At 36.0% G+C, this 17,103-nt stretch overlaps 1 protein-coding gene across 11 annotated transcripts in view; it reads right to left on the bottom strand.

The window, feature by feature from the left end:
* The window catches only part of si:ch211-285f17.1 (sickle tail protein homolog), a 156,493-nt gene that overhangs the window by 48,570 nt on the left and 90,820 nt on the right, over positions 1–17,103 (bottom strand). For 8 of the 11 annotated variants that reach the window (XM_051098851.1, XM_051098847.1, XM_051098850.1 and 5 more), the window contains one exon: positions 14,157–14,449. In XM_051098851.1, the coding sequence (XP_050954808.1) occupies positions 14,157–14,449 (293 nt within the window). Of the gene's footprint in view, positions 1–115; positions 241–8,087; positions 8,300–14,156; positions 14,450–15,414; positions 15,665–17,103 lie in introns of those variants that run through there. The other 3 variants (XM_051098852.1, XM_051098855.1, XM_051098854.1) reach the window with 3 other exon arrangements.

Genomic DNA, 17,103 nt, shown 5'->3' with positions numbered 1-17,103 from the left:
ACAACATTGGATACACACACACACACACATTCATGCATTACACACACTTAAACACATTAGTCAAAGGCTCCCAGTGCTGGATTAGTCTACTTTGGAAAGAACAAGAAGAACTGACCTCATTGCTGACTTGGCCTCTAAAATATCCAATCATGATGTGTTCATAACGATAGATGTGTTCAGATTAACAGTGATTAAATTGCTGGAGGTATCAAGTTTTTGTCCTGTTTGTTGCTAATAGGAGTTTCTACTCAGCTGTGGTATTCAACTGCATCAGAAGGCGGATCTTGGCAGTTGTGCTATCTGCGCTCCCATTGGTAGTCACTGCATCATGTCATTTGCATAAAATTAAACTCCTCTCTGTCACCTCAAACCCCAAATGCCAGTAAATGAATGGCCTCCACTTTTTCACTTACACTACCAGTCAAAAGTTTTTGAACAGTAAGATTTTAAATGTTTTTTAAAGAATTCTCTTCTGCTCACCAAGCCTGCATTTATTTGATTTAAAATACAGCAAAAGCAGTAATATTGTGAAATATTTTTACTATTTAAAATAATTGCTTTGTATTTGAATATATTTTAAAATGTATTTTATTCCTGTGATCAAAGCTAAATTTTTAATATCATTTCTCCAGTCTTCAGTGTCACATGATCCTTCAGAAATCATACTAATATGATATACTGTTTAAGAAACATTTATTATTATTATTAGTATTTAAAACATTTGAGTACATTTTTTCAGGATTCTTTGATGAATAGAAAGATCCAAAGATCAGCATTTATCTGAAATAAAAAGCTTTTGTAACATTATACACGATACCATTCAAAGCTTGGAGTCAGTATAATTATTTGGGAAAGAAATGATAGAAATTAATACTTTTATTTAGCAAGGATGTTTTAAATTGTCCAAAAGTGATGATAAAGACATTTATAAAGACATTTTATAAAGATTTCAATTTCAGATAAATGCTGTTCTTCTGAACTCTCTATTTATCAAAGAATCCTGGAAAAATTATACTTTGCTTTTTTCAACATAAAAACAATAATAAATGTTTTTTGAGCAACAAATCAGAATATTAGAATGATTTCTGAAGGATCATGTGACTGGAGTAATGATGCTAATTCAGCTTTGAAATCACAGGAATAAATTACATTTTTAAATATATACAAATAAAGAACAATTATTTTAAATAGTAAAAATATTTCAAAATTTGACTGTTTTTGCGGTACTTTGGATCAAATAAATGCAGGCTTGGTGAGCAGAAGAGAATTCTTTGAAATTCTTACTGTTCAAAAACATTTAACTGATAGTGTACAAATATGGGATAACTGAATCTATAAAAAGTTCACATTCAAGCACTTACTGTATTTTACTGTTCAGACAGCTATCCCATCAAGATAAGACCAAGTGTAAATAACCTCCAAGACGCATCAGAGACAGACAGCAATCCAATCAACCACCAGCAATGACTCAAACCACCTCATTTAACAACCAAAATATTTTCTTTACTAAACCAGACACATAATCTTATCAGCAATGCAATAACAGCCCAACAGCCAGCTCTCTATCTCCAGTACACACAGCAGGCCTACAGATACTGTATCTAAATCCTGCTGAACCAAGAGCATCTGGAAATTTGTCCATCTGGTCTTGTTTTGGTCTAGTGAAAGGTATAAAGGCCATTTTCCTCTTTTCCTTTTATGCTGGTTCTTTTTTTTCTCTCTCTCTCTTTCTTTCTGAGTGGATAGGGCAGTGAACATGTGAGGGTGAGGTTACAGTCTGTCTGGGCCAAACAGAACCAGATGGCGGCTCTCTGTTTTTCCCCTCACAAAGTCTTGTGACAGACTTTTTTTTACCACGCCGGTGCTTGAGGTCTGGTCCGCACGCAAAGGTGGGACGCAGATGTTCGGCAGGGGAGTTGTGTGTGTGTTGATAAACGTCTGAGCCATCCATCACATCAGCACTGACACCTTGGCAGGAAAATATCATACACACACAGATAGGTTTGGGCATGTTTGCTGACTCTGCAGGACTATCTTTAATATAATACAGAGGAATTTCTGCTGGTGGTGTGTCTGTCAGTCATAGAACAATAATACAAACTATAGCCAAAAATGCATTACTTAACAGGTATTTTTTGTGTAAACACTACTAGAAAACATATTACGTTTGATATTTTTAGAGAATTATTTTGAAATATTTTGAATTTCATGTTTTAAATAAACATCCCTATATTTACATTTAAAACAAGAAAAACAATTTACAGGTTCTTAATATTACATTCAATTTTGCTTGACTGCTTGAAGGACGATCAGATATTTTGGTAAAACTCATTTTAAAGTGACGTAGTTGAATGTTAAATGTATTTAATAACAGTAAAATATGCATAATATATTACTCAGCATAACACTGCATTACAGCATTACACTGTAAGAACACCTACTAAAAATAAAGTGTAACTGATATTTTTATTGGAAAACAAGACAAAACTACTAATAAGACACATTTTTGCAGTTCAGTATATTCTTATTTTTAGTATATTAGTATATTCTTATAACTGCTATTACCAGTTATTATGATTTCTCACATACTGTGGGAATAAATAAAACATAAAATTATTTGCTGCGAGTTAGATGTGTAAAACCATGAAAAATACATAATGCAGTGGTCAGTAAGACTGTACTCTCTGATTTTTTCTCCTTATATGTCTGTGCCTAATAAAGGCGTTAATATAATAACTTACTGATTGTATCTGAACTGATTCTAACCTCCAAACTGTCTCTAGATGTTGCATCCCTGTCTGAAGGGTTAAGTTTCCATTATCTTTCCATGTCAAATAAAAAGCAAAGGTCACCACCTTGAGAAACTCCCCCATTTAAAAACATCTGAACAGACATTAACAAACACACACTGAATAGTAATACTAGAATGACACTAGATATTTTAATATTACTGATACTGTCTGTGTCAGCCTTGTTCAAGGAGTATTAAATACTGTACTCATCAGCAATTTCACGGTCTAACTGGAAAATTGGCTGTTTTCCCACAATTTCTGCTAACCTTGGTGGTTTGAACTGTATCAGAAGAAGGAAAGAAAGTGTCTGAATTGAAAAGGAAGGAATGTGCTGACACATCAATAACCTTGAGTGTGTGTTGTAGCATAACTGTGAGAAAACCACGTTCTGCAGGTTATGCGACATCTTAGCACTAAAACATGACAGTTAATAATAATAATAATATATACACTCCCATTTAAAAGTTTATGGTTGGTAAGATTTTTAAATATCTTTTTAAATATCCATTTATTTGATCAAAATACAAAATAGAGTCTAACTCAAACTTCAATCACAGATCACACTTTGGCTTTAACCAAACTGGCTCCACTCAACAAAATGAAGCACTGATTCTCATTTTGGTCTTTGGTCTGGTACTGGTCCATGAAAAATGGGAGAGGTCAACCTCAACCTCGGTGAGGTCAGTCACAGACTCACCCCTCTCATTACAGGACACTGACCGCCGCCACACACTCACATAAATCACACAGATACACAATGGCAAAAACACACAGGAAGAAAGAGGAAATTATATCTTTCAGATGACAGGATAAGAGAAGGTGTGGATACAAGAGTAGAATAAAAGAAAAAAGTCAACAAATAGTAACAGAATGAGTCACTACACTAATCTATATGCTGAAAGATCACTTTTCAAAGCTGTCTAACACTGAGACAAAACACTCCTGAGAAAACTTAGCATCATTCATAATACCTTGTCTCTGGGGTTGCCACTGTACACGTTCTTAAAAACGGTAACGTAGCTGAATGAAAAGTTTCACTTATATAAGTGAAAAAATAATTGATGACGGACCTTTAAATGAAAAAATAATGCACACCCGAGATGGTGATGCCATGGAGTGGGTGCTACACCTCAGGTGTGCATTATTTTCTAATAATTAAGTAGACTGAAGTCAATTATTTTGCTTATACTATAGTTACCACACCTCAAGAAATTGTTTACATATTATATTTAAAGACATTCCTCAGGTTTTTATCCTTAAAACACTTGTGAGTAGGATTAATTTCTTATGCATCTCATCTAACGCCTCAGTTGCTAATTCCATAACGTCACTTTAAATTTAGGAAGAGAGGATTGAGCTATTGAAGGCAGACAAATATAGCTATTATTAAAGTTATTAGCCAGGGTGAGAGAGAGAGATTAAGCATGTGTTAATTACTTCAGTCTACGCGTCTCTCAACAGTGTTCGGCGGTAGTGTCTCTACTAACAGAGAAAACTGTAAGTTTATCTGTTTCAAGAACAGTGCTGAATTACCTAGCGTATGAGACATTACCTGTAGCTTTGAGGTTATTGAGCTATCAATCGTCAACACGTTTCTGTGCATGTGTATGTTTCTGTGTGTGCGAATGCGTGTTTGTACTGTATGTGTGTGCTTTTGTATGGAAGAGAGAGCGGAAGAAAGAGAGTACGTGCTTTCCGTATATAATAAGGCATAACTGTGTGGCAAAAACAAGGAAATAATTTGGCTTTTTTATCCTAATGTTTTCTATATGTGCTTGATCAGAGGTTTTATGGGTTTTGGTTTATTAGCATATTAGAATGATTTCTGAAGGATCATGTGACACTGAAGACTGGATTAATGGTTGCTGAAAATTCAGCTTTGTGCTCAACAAAAATAAGTACAGTTTAAAATGTATTAAAATACAGTTATTTAAAAATGCAGTAAAAATTGATTGTGTATCTGCTCAAATAATTTTAAGCATAAGGTGCATCTTACCTATACCCCACACATTTGAAAGGTACTTTATTTGTGAATTAAATACACTGCATCACATAACCAGCTCCATATATTTGTCTCTTTTGACATAGTAAACTTGCTTGGTTGCTCACCCGGTATACTGCACTTGTGATGCAGAGCATTGAATTTAACAGGCTTTATTTAAACATATTACAAAGGTGGTGTTTTTTTTATATATTTTACAATACTGTTGAATATTTCTGAATGGTCCTTTATTTCAGATATAAATAAGAAAAGTATTTAAGTTCACAAAACAGCTCTGATTGGCCTGCCGTCATCAACACTTGTTACTAGGTCACCCAAGAAGTTTAGAAGTTTTTTTTTTTTTTTTTTTTAGTGCCATCATAAAAAAATAAACCCCTGTTTAGGAAGACACACCCTTCGTTCAGTGATTTTTGCATGATGAAAGCACCTCTTACACACCATAATGCAATGCATAGCTGGTTGGCTCCTCTGCTCATCATGCTTAAATGAGCATCAAATCCCCATCAGAGCAGCTGCCACAGTATTTGCATGGCCCTGTGAAATTGGACCATTCATGGCAATGAAGCAGCCAAACATGCAAAACTGAAACTGCACTGACGCTTTGAACTGACAGCGTCTCCAGTGTGAGCTCACGACCCTGGAATGACCCACAACTGAACATTTTAATATATCAATTCACTCATGTCTGCTCTTGGCAGACAACGGCAATGATGGAGAACTGGGATGGTGCCAAGCAGTTGATCTGTGACCAGCGGGGGTTACTGCACTAAAATAAACTGTGCTGAAGATCATTATGAAGAAACTTATCCCAGATCAGCATTATAGTGCACAGGATTGTGTCAACAAGAAAACTGCGCTAATATTGTGATTCATTTAAACGTTTCTGACACCCAACAACTGAAATTTACAGCATAATTAGTGCTAATGATAATCCAGTATAATTAGAGAGTGTTAGTCTTTCAAACTGGCATAAACAATGGTGTCTTGCTCAACCACTAATTAGTACAACGTTTTTCTTTAGAAGGAATATAAAAATGAATCTTGCACTTCAAATCAACTTCATGTCTGACAGCAAGCCCAGTTTCCACCCAAAATGCTCAGCCCTTTGTGAACAGTACTCTTAAAGTCATTGCATTAGCTGTCAAAATGTGCAACAGGATGAAATCTTAGTGAAGCTTTCCAAACAGGTCTAAACAGCTTTTAATAGACTGTATCATGGCTCATTTCATTTGAAAGCAAAAGCTGACAGCTTATTTACAGTATTATTGATGGTCTAACAGTTTATTACTAGACATACACTATGTGCATACTACATAAAAAATAGCTTCATATTGTAATACCTAATTTAACCAGTAAAGGTTCTTTCCGCAATACAATGTTTTGATCGTACAAGACTTGTACTGTAGTGCATTATTTGTAACTAAATAAATTGCATCACATAGCCAGCTCCATATGTGACCCCGGACCACAAAACCAGTCATAAGTAGCACGGGTATATTTGTAGCAATGGCCAACAATACATTGTGTAGGTCAAAATTATCTATTTTGTCATGTATGCCAAAAATCATTAGGATATTAAGTAAGAATTATGTTCCATGAAGATATTTTGTAAATTTCCTACCGGAAATATATCAAAACTTAATTTTTGATTAGTAATATGCATTGCTAAGAACTTCATTTGGACAGCTTTATAGGCGATTTTCTCTATATTTAGATTTATTTGCACCCTCAGATTCCAAATTTTCAAATAGTTGTATCTTTGGCAAACATTATCATATCCTAGCAAACCATACATCAGCACAAAGCTTATTTATTCAGCTTTCGGATGTATATATAAATATATAAATATATGTAAATATATAAGTATTTTATTTATATATGAAGAGTTCAGATGCAAAACCAGCTAAAAGCCATCTCGGTCAAAAATGAGATAATGATACTGAGTGAATGTTCCTGACACATATTATACGTCCACCAAATACTTTTTCTTCAAACTCGCTAAAATACCAGCCTCAGCCCAATCAGAAGTACTGGTACCTTACATAGAAACCTATACATCTGAGCCTGATAAAAATGCACTTTGTAAAGAAAGACGTCAGATGGATTTCGCTGGTTTTGCATCTGAACTCTTCATATATATATATATATAATATAATATAATATAATATAAAATCTCAATTTATGACTGGTTTTGTGGTCCTGGGTCACATACATTTGGCTCTTTTGACATAGTAAACTTGCTCAGAAGACCACCTGGTATACCACTGCACTTGTGATGCTGAGCATGTTTTATTTAAACATATTACATTGTGTGTGTGTGTGTGTGTGTGCCAACCCTCAAGCATCATAATTATCCTTTATTTAAATAACCCCATATATCCATATATATAGGTTTGTCAGAAGAAATGATCAGCCATGTTGCTGTGATTTTCTGGTACACAACTGGTTATTTAAAACAGGATAACTGTTGAATTATCATAATGTCATAATTATAATACTGTCTGCAAATGATCACAAAGTACTGTTTTTAGCAAAATACTTCAAAAAGTACTGTTGTTAAGTTCTTATGATATTACCATAGCATCCTTTTTTAAATACCCACTCTGACACGCCTATTATCTAAGCTTGTTATTAATGACAAATCTGAAAACCTTCTTTAAACATTTACAGACCTTAAAAATACACGTTTCAATCTTACTTTTTGACTTTTTAGGTTAAGCCCCGCCCCCTTCCCATTATTCGCACCTTGGACCCAGTCAATTAAAACTGCCCTACAAACTACTATAAACCAACACGCCAACACACGTCAACAACAAAACCCAAAAGCCAGGTCAATATCTTCCCACGCAAACGAAAGCAGGAAAAACGACACAAAACCCTGTCTCAAGAAGTCTATCGCTGTCTAAAATCTGAAACTGGCATGATGGAACAGTCAGAAAGTTATAGCTGCTAAACATCCAAACGATGACTAAAAAGTTAAAAGCCTCCCAGAGCTCCAAACGTCCCGTGAGCACACCTGGTTAGGGACAGCAGACCCCTGCCATTGTTGTGTTATCCGCATCTTTTCAGCCGTGTCACACTCCAGAATGAATCACATATCAAGTTACTTACTGCAACAGTAACATGCAGAAAACGCAAACATGAGCCTTCTCCATTTACAAAACGCGCTGCTCAGAAGTTTGCGCGCAAGATTAAAGACATGACTCACATGATCAGTGAGTTTGCAGCCGGATGGACAGAGTTTATATAATAGATTGAAAGTTTTAAAAACGTATGAGGAACTGTTACTATACCTTTTTTCGCAATATACGGACACCCTTGAAACAATCGTCCTCAGTTCCGACTCATTCTCAGTATTCCAATGATTTGAAGGAATGTTGAATAGTATGCCATGTCCTTTTAGTCTCTATTCCCGGAATAACTACACTTCGCTCAATAGAAGAGCCTCAGAGTGAGTGTGTGAGAGAGTGTGTGTGAGTTGCGCACACCCCTCCTCTCCGCGCTTTGCCCCGGCAGCTCTGCGCGCTCACCTAGTTGTAAACTGAGCCAAGTCTGCGCTTACATCACACATTACTATGGTGACTTCAAATCCCTGTAACTCTCCACCCAAAATACCTGCCGGATCATCACACAAATAGAAATACGTAAGGTTGCAACGTCAAATGAGTTCTAATTTTTCGATTTTAACATTTTGCAAAGTTTTCTTAATTTATTTGATTGTTTTTATGTTTAAATAATAGAATCATGGCCTATGTTTTATGTATGTGTGTTATATTTGTGTCACATTTTATTGGCTGCTTTCAAATCAAATATTTAATATTCTAAATTAAATAAATAAATAATTAATGTGCAAAATGTAAAGCATCCATGCTTTCTAGGATTACAACCCATTCAGTAGTGATAACTACTGTACATTTTTTTCACTCTTCTGCTTCATTAATATTATTTGTATTAAAAGTTTGAGGCAAATACTGCAAAAATCACTGAAATACAGATGTTTAAACAAAATGTGATGCAACACTCCCTGGTCTCTCCTGGTTTTGATTTAGCATGAGGATGAGGACAGGTGAAGGCTTACACAGCTAAACTAAATGCTAAACTCCTTGTGTTGTGTGCGATTCAGCATTTTCCTGCTGATAGTGTTCAGTGGTCAGCAATGTGTCAGCTACAGAATGCCCATACAAAATAAAGACACAGAAACATTCAGAATCAATGTTGGGAAAAGTTACTTTTAAAAGTAATGCATTATAATACTGCATTACTCCCTAAAAAGTAACATTACTTAGTTACTTTTTATGGATAGTAATGCGTTGCGATAGTTTTTAAATCTGGTAGGGCTTGCTTGTTTGTTTTTAATATAAAAAGTTATATTAGTTATATTTTTGGCAATGTAAAAGCTCTTTCACACCAAAAGCCTCAGGCTGGAGGAAAAATTAGTTCATGTCTATACAGTAGAACGCAAAAGAAGAAAGTCTTCAGCAATTAAAAAAAGAATAAGAACCAATATTAGTTTATTTTTGCTTATTAGTATGGTTGAATTGGATCATCGAAGGACAGCAGCAAAAGCACTGGTTATTAAAATGGGATTAATTACTTAAAGGACATTTGTATTATTTAACATTTAATTATTGCAGGTTTGTGTTTTATTCAGGGTTGCATTTCACTGTTTAAGGAACACTGAATCTGTTATTTTTTGTGCATCTGAAAACTAAAGGAACATCTCACTCCCGATTTCTCTCAACATGGGGACAGGAGAGATTTCAATCAGTAAAAGGGTTAAAGAGTATTGTGTTACTTTACTAGTTACCTGAAAAAAAGTAATTTAATTACATTACATTAATTTGCCTTACTTGTAATGCGTAACCCCTAACACTGTTCGGAACAGTTCGTTTAATAGACATTCAATGCATCATGCCCTGATTAATACAGGACCACTAGCTCCACCTTTAAAACAAGATATGCTTTTATACTGTTTGTGCAATTATTTTATAATAGCAGGGCTTTGTTAACTATTATAAAAGCAAATGATTGACCATACAAATAAGGTACAGAGCAAAAAGGTTGGTCAAGTGTATGGATGACTGGGCACTAAACCAATCAAAATTCCTCTCTCTCTCTCTCTCTCTCTCTCTCTCTCCCTCGCCCCGTTTTTTTGTGTGTGTCAACCCGCCTACACTGTTACTCACACACTCACATTCTGCAGCCAAGTACTCTCATTCTTGAGAAGCTGTCAATCACCTCCATTGTTCCCCTGTGTAGGTCTTTAAGAGCAGGTGAGGAGCCTTTTGTTTTCAATCAGAGTAAACACGCAACACTCCCTTGCTCACCCGCTGTGGGGAGGCGTTCGGCCCCTGCCCCCACCTTTTCTCTTTAATACCCCCTGGGGCAATCCAAATAACATTCCACAGGCCCACTGAGTGGATGAGTATGGGCAAAACAAGCGAGAAAAAGAGAACGACAGAGCAAAGGAGTGCACTTTACAGACAGCATGTTGTTCTTCATATCACAAAATGATACATCCAAAAGTGTTCTGTATATAAATTATCCTGCGTGTGCTGTGTTAAGCCATAAATAAAGCCGGTCAAAGGTTTGAAATAATTTAGATTTTTTATTTTTATGATTTTGAAAGATGTCGCCTATGCTTACCAAGGCCAAATATATTAAATATTTTAAAATATTTTAAATATTTATAAAGTTCCTTTTATAAATATTTGATCACATACAGTAAACTTTAATGATGTGAAATATTATTACAATTTAAAAGATCCATATTCTATTTCAATGTATTTTAATTATTAAAATGATATATGAAGGCAGACTTTTCAGCAGTCATTATTCCAGTCTTTAGTGTCACATGATCCTTTGGAAATAATTCTAAAAAGTTTATTTGCTGCTTAAGGAACATTTGTTATTATTATCATCAATGTAGAAAACAGCTTTTTTTGTGAAAAGTGTAATACACTGCCATTCATAATTTCCACAAAAGCAGTAATAGTAACATTGACAATAATAAGTGCTAGTATTCATAATTGAGAATGAAAATCAGCATATTAGAATTATTTCTAAAGAATCATTTGACACTGAAGACAGTAATGACTGCTGAAAATTTAGTTTTGCCATCACAGGTATAAAAAAAAAAGAGAAAACAAATTGCAATAATATGTAACAATATTATGGCGGCTACTTTATTTGAATCAACTAAATCCTAATTATCCCAAACTTCTCACCAGTAGTGTACTCTAAGATCTGGTCAGTGCTGAACTTTTCTCTGTCATTTTTCTAAAACATTCTGACTTGAGTGGGAAACCGAACAGAAAATGGAAATTTTAGGGCATGGCCTGACAACAAAAATGTGTCAGTATGATATATGGCGCAGACTTCAGTTCTCACCTCAGGCAACAACGGCTGGGCACAAGCACTGAAAATGGATTCTTTTGGCCAAAGGGAAAAATATAAAACAAAACCCCACCTGTTCGGACTGAGAGGTCAATCTGTTTACAACCTTTTTAAGTACGCTGGGGCTCTAGAGTTTGGTTGGTTATGGGGTTGTGGTGAGAAAGAAAACTATCCAGCTTTTTCAACATCCCGCTTTTAAATATAAAAATAATTTAGCATATAATGAATGGAGCTAATATTATGAGTCAGCCCAGAGGTTATCCCTGTGGTCATAACTGAAGAATGCGTAGTGTGAGGACAGCAAAATTCACACTCTGAATATAGTTTTATATTGCGAGATGCATCATTCACTGCACAAACTGCTCATTGTTAGCTGACGGGATAAAATATTTATTTTATTTTTACTACTTCTTTTCTTCATATGATATTTATAGCCAGCAGATAACATAAACCTCAAGATCCGGAACAAACAAAGCCTGTGGACAACCTTTGGCTGACCCATTGAAGATCAACAGATAACAAATACACACAAGACACTGTTATAGCAAATGGGATACGTTTAGTAGCTTTTACTATAATTTTACATGGTGAAGTGCAGTCACTGCAAACATTTAATGACAGATATATAACCTGTTGTAATGTTTTTTCCAGCTACTACCTGCAGGCAATAAAACTGCTGCAGTCTCTTTAGACCATTCAGCCAGTGGTTAATGATCATATAAGCATTTTTACGAGCATGCACTTTCGTGACGTAATGCCACTTTGATTGTCGGGTAGAGGTCTGCTGCGTGATGAATGGGACACCCTATGGACACGCGCACATGAAGTGTGTGATTTGGGACAGGGCCCTAAAAAACCTGGAAACAAAGATGCCATGATGCCAAACCCCCCACGGAAAAAGAAAGCCGTCATGTTTACAACTATGAGTATGAGCGCTCAACTAAAGCTGGATTTTCACAAGTATGTGAAATATTTAAAGTTTGCTTTTTTAGCTTTTTACACATCGGTCTGTTATTGTGGGGACATTTAAACTCCCCAAACATGACGTCAAAGCCACTAGAAGGCAAACCTGCGACCTTTAGCCAAAAAAAGTGTAATAGCTAATGCTAACAGAAAAGAGACCAGAGGCCATTTTTTAATGGATGTCAATGGATGAGAGGCTTCACTATGCTGAATAAACAGCTTTTTAGAGAAAACACCTCATCATTTAATGAATCAACAGCCTATTGGCTAATCTTCAACATCTTTTACACTAAACAATACTTTTGGATTTAACTATTTTTAGAGTTTACATAAAAAAAGAGAAGTCACTGACTTTTTTGCGACAGGTGGGATTCAGCTTACAACACTTCTCATTCATTCCTATGGTAAGCATTAATGGCGAGTGAGTGCTGTACAACTCTGACTGAAAATCAATGACACCAAGGCTGTAATGTGATTGGTTATTAAGGCACAAGTGATCCAAGTTGACCATTACGCTTTCTCCAGTATAAGTTGCTTTATCCGTTAATCATATGGCCTCTTGGGCGACCCTTGACAATTCAAAGCGGGCAATGAAGGTCTGGCTACGCAAGACTAAGTCTAGTAATATGAATGAAAATACATATTCACGCTCTGACAGCAGATGGCGCTGACTGTACAGCAGAAATGCAGCCCTAACCTGGATCACCCCATGAACCCTTCATGAACCCCACTACTTTCTGTTTGAAATATTAGTTTCTTTCTAAATTTTTTTGTGTATTGCATTATTGTATTTAAATGTTCAGTTCTTTTTGTTATTAGAACAAAAAGAGTTCTAATTAAAATTTAACATTAAAAACCTGTTAAATATTTACAACACTTTTTTGCAACTTACTTCAATATTATGATAAAAGCGTATATCGTGATAAAAGGTTTTGCAAATTTGATATGTCACATGCCTGAATCTGGCATTCACAGATATATATGTGTATCAACCTGACCTCATGACGAAAACATACCACTTTTTCGCAAGACGCGAAATACGTATCGGCATGTGCATTTCGTGACATATTCAACGTGAAATGTCCACTGAGTGGTGCTAAAAGAGTGTTCATTTTCTTTCCCTGGAACAGATGAATGTACATATGGTACGTTTTGTGTGACATTGTTTTAAACGTGTGACCGCAGTTCCAACTTCAAATGTTCTTTGAGTGGCACTGTTAGTATAACAAATGCAAATATGATGTAACATAATCGCAAGCATGCCATTTAGGCTTGTTTTTTGATATCCTATCTTTCAGCACTTCATTGTGAGTCATGTTTTTCACAGGTTTCGTACCCAAGGATTCCACATCTTAAGTCCAATTCCGTGCCGGCTCAGCCGAGCAAGCTTGTTATGTCCGGAAAGCGAAAGATACGGAACTATAACTGTGAACGAAAACGATTACAAGTGCTCACTGTTTTATCACATCTAGTGTTTCATTTCTTTTGGAAACTGCAGTGATATGTACTTATTGGTACATATTTCGTATCTTGCAAAAAGTTCCCACAGGTACGTTTTTGTCATGAGATCAGGTAGGTATGTATGTGTGTATGTGTTTGTGTGTGTGTGTATATACAGTAGCCACTGTTTTTGTATTCATATATATTGAAAGAAAAAGTCCATTCATAAAGCAGAAATGTCATTTCGATGCCAACAATAACATCTTTTCTTGATTATAAATGCAAGTTAAAGTGGGCGTTTTAATAAGCCTTCAAGTTTCTGTAGAAAGTATTGCATAAGTGGCTATAATATGACAAAGACATGTATGCGATACTCCACTATTATAAAGAGATTTAGCCCAGGGCTGTCATTCATCTGTCATTCAACTTTGTTTGTGATGCTAAATACACCAATTTCCACAAATCTGCTTTATATGCCTAGTTCAAATACATTAATGGACAAATTCTGGACTTCTGAAGCCAACATTAGCACAACAAACAGTACCACAGTAAGTGGTTTTCACCTGTTCTCGGAGTCTCTCCTGATGGCCCATGATGGCGGAGGCATGGTGTGGATACTTCTGCTTCAGATGTTCCAGAAAGGCCTCTCGTTTTTTATCCATATCCGAGGGCTGCATGGCCAGGATCTCCTGTGAGCTGCGCGCTCCGCCCACCGTGTGTCTTCGTGGAACCCCTGCGCGGCTGGATTTGGCCTCACAGCGGCTACCAGGGCTGTTAGAAGAGACAAGCTGCTGTTTACGGGTCAGGTGCTCAGCGTCTTCACTGGAAGTCACCTTTAGATTTCCCTTCAGAGGTTCTATGGAAAAAAGACAGAGAAGAAAAGTGGGAAAATATGAGAATGTTTCCTTGTGGACCTCGTTGCACTTCACATATCGGTATTACAAAAATCAATACGTGTACGTACACACACACACATGCTTAATAAACTTGTACAGATGTCAGACTGATGATTCTTGGATGGAGCTGTCGGGACAAGATTTATAAAATAAAGATGTCAGGTTGATCATCCTCAAGCTAAGGTTTCCAAAGCTGAAACATGTCCTAACAAAGCTAACTGTGTGCAGCACGCTAGCGCTGAATGTTTACTTATATCAAATGTGACACGCACACCCAAGACATGCATATGAAAATATCATTTGACACAGTAGATACACTTTCTTAGTAGTGAATAAAACTGAATGCTAAAGTAACACAAAAACATTCAGTCATATTTAGTTAGTGTCATGAGCGCTAAAAGAATTGCAGAAGCGCAGAGGAGAAAAGACTGTGTCAGCATAACTGCTGTTGGGAATGACCTGCCTCTCTGATGTATTGCCCTCCTGTGTGAAGCTGGCACACAGATGTTTGTACCTAACATGGGCATTTTTTCTCAATAATGGGCACTTAAACAGACTTGAAATATGGCCCAATTGGGATTCACTGTTTACCTCATATATGAGTTGAGAAATCGTAGACTAACATTCACTTTGGCACAGCGCTTCTGTTGTATACCATAAAAGCTCATTAAAGGGTCAATAAATCTCCTAAAGTGTAAGAGTGTAAGGTTGAGAAATCCTGAAACCCATCCTCCTCCCCCGTACGTTTGGCGTCACAGGACAGCAATCTATCAGATCTATTTATAACTGCTAAGCTATACACACACTTGTACACACAAGTAAGTCAACAAGAAAATCAAGAAATCCTGTTCCATACAGCAAACATTCAACCCTGTCATTGCAACCTTGCTTTATCACGTCTACATCAGCGTCACAGAGCCCTTACCTTCCCCAGGCAGGTCTGTCCTATTCTTTTCGCCAAGTTCTGCCATGCTCTCCAATACAATGACCCTATAGACGCTGGATTTAAGAGTCTGTCTGTACAGAGCAGCTGTTGGCCAAATTCCACAGCCTCTCACATGAGTAAAAGACGCTTTAGCAGTTTACTTTAATGGAGTCTGGATTACTTTCGACTCTTGTGATCAACTCTAGAAACTTGCCAATTGAGAACACCCCGCTGCATGCTGAGTGTGCGGGAGTCTGTGTGTGTGTCCTCATTCCCAGACCTAAAAAGGTGACGGTGACGTTAACGTTCCCATGTAAAGCTTAGTGAGGGGCCCTAGCCAACAGGTGCTAGATCCATACTTCCTGTCTGCTTCTCTTATTCACATTTCTATCACAGTTTTCTCTCTATAAGTTAAGCCTTCTTTCTTTACACTGTAAAATACAAAATACAAAAACAATTTGTTGAGTCAACTTAAAATAATTTGTTACCCTGCTGCCTTAAAATTTTAAGTTCATTAAACTCAAATAAGTTTAGTTAACTTGAAATGTTACGTTGTACTAAGTGACAACTTATATATTTGATTTGACTAAACAAAAAATTTGGTTTGTTAAACTCAAAAGCATGTTACCCAGCTGCCTTAAAATTTTAAGTTGAATCAACTCAAATACCTAAGTTGCCACTTATTACAACTTAACATTTCAAGTTGACTGAACTCTAAATTTTAAGGCAGTCGGGTAACAAATTATTTTAAGTGGACTCAACAAATTGTTTTTTACAGGGTATGTAATGACAATTTCCACAAATGAGGCACAAAATAAATTAAGAAACTGAGTTTTTTTTTCAAGTTTTGTTCTTTTTCAACAAAAGGTCATTGAAAAAGCTTATAGTATATGATGTTTGCAATTTATCCAGTCTTGCTACCAAAATAGAGTTGTATACTTGTACCATATTTGTGTGCCATATATAAGTGCTTTCCGTTGCTGCCTATAAAAGTCAAATACTCCTGTTTGGCAGAATCTTTTTTCCTGGTACATTGTGTCTAATGTGAAGTGATTGTGAGAGAACTGTAATCCTCCAACAGCTGAATGTGGGCGACTGCTCCGCAGTTTCACGACAAGTAGATTATTCAATGAAGGGTATTTTAAAATGTTTCAAATATCTTCTAATCCTATTCAAGTCTGTCGTTACATCAAAGAGGCGTAAGAATATTTATGTCTGTGTGTGGACGCATACAGTGTGTAATTCATAATAGTTCAGTCAGCTCAGACAGACAGATGAAAACTAATGCATAACACATGGAAAGAAAAGAACCTCTTGTATGCTCTTGTAAGTCTTATATTGTTGTTTTGTTAACTAAACACTATTCCTCATGTCAGGGTAGAGGCGCCTTGTTTTATTTGACATGCCTATTAGAAACAGAAGCACAGTTCATTGAAGAGGTTGTACTACTGTGTATCTTGCATCGATTTTTCACCCGACAAAACATTGAAAATTTATATTTTTAAAATATCCAGATATAAAGAATAAAGAAAACTCTGAAAAACACAGGTTAAAAAATATATATAAAAATGTATCAGCTGGCATTTATGCTTATATTTTATGTTTGTTAGTCTGGGATTATCTAAAATTGGAACGCTATCTCATGGCCAAGTCGTACGTATTTTACGTGGTGGCTAATTTTGTAAGATT

Source organism: Labeo rohita, chromosome 24 (assembly GCF_022985175.1).
Source record: "Labeo rohita strain BAU-BD-2019 chromosome 24, IGBB_LRoh.1.0, whole genome shotgun sequence".
Classification (NCBI taxonomy): domain Eukaryota; kingdom Metazoa; phylum Chordata; class Actinopteri; order Cypriniformes; family Cyprinidae; genus Labeo; species Labeo rohita.
The sequence above is the reverse complement of the archived record's forward strand: the minus strand, read 5'-3'. Positions and strand labels throughout refer to the sequence as shown.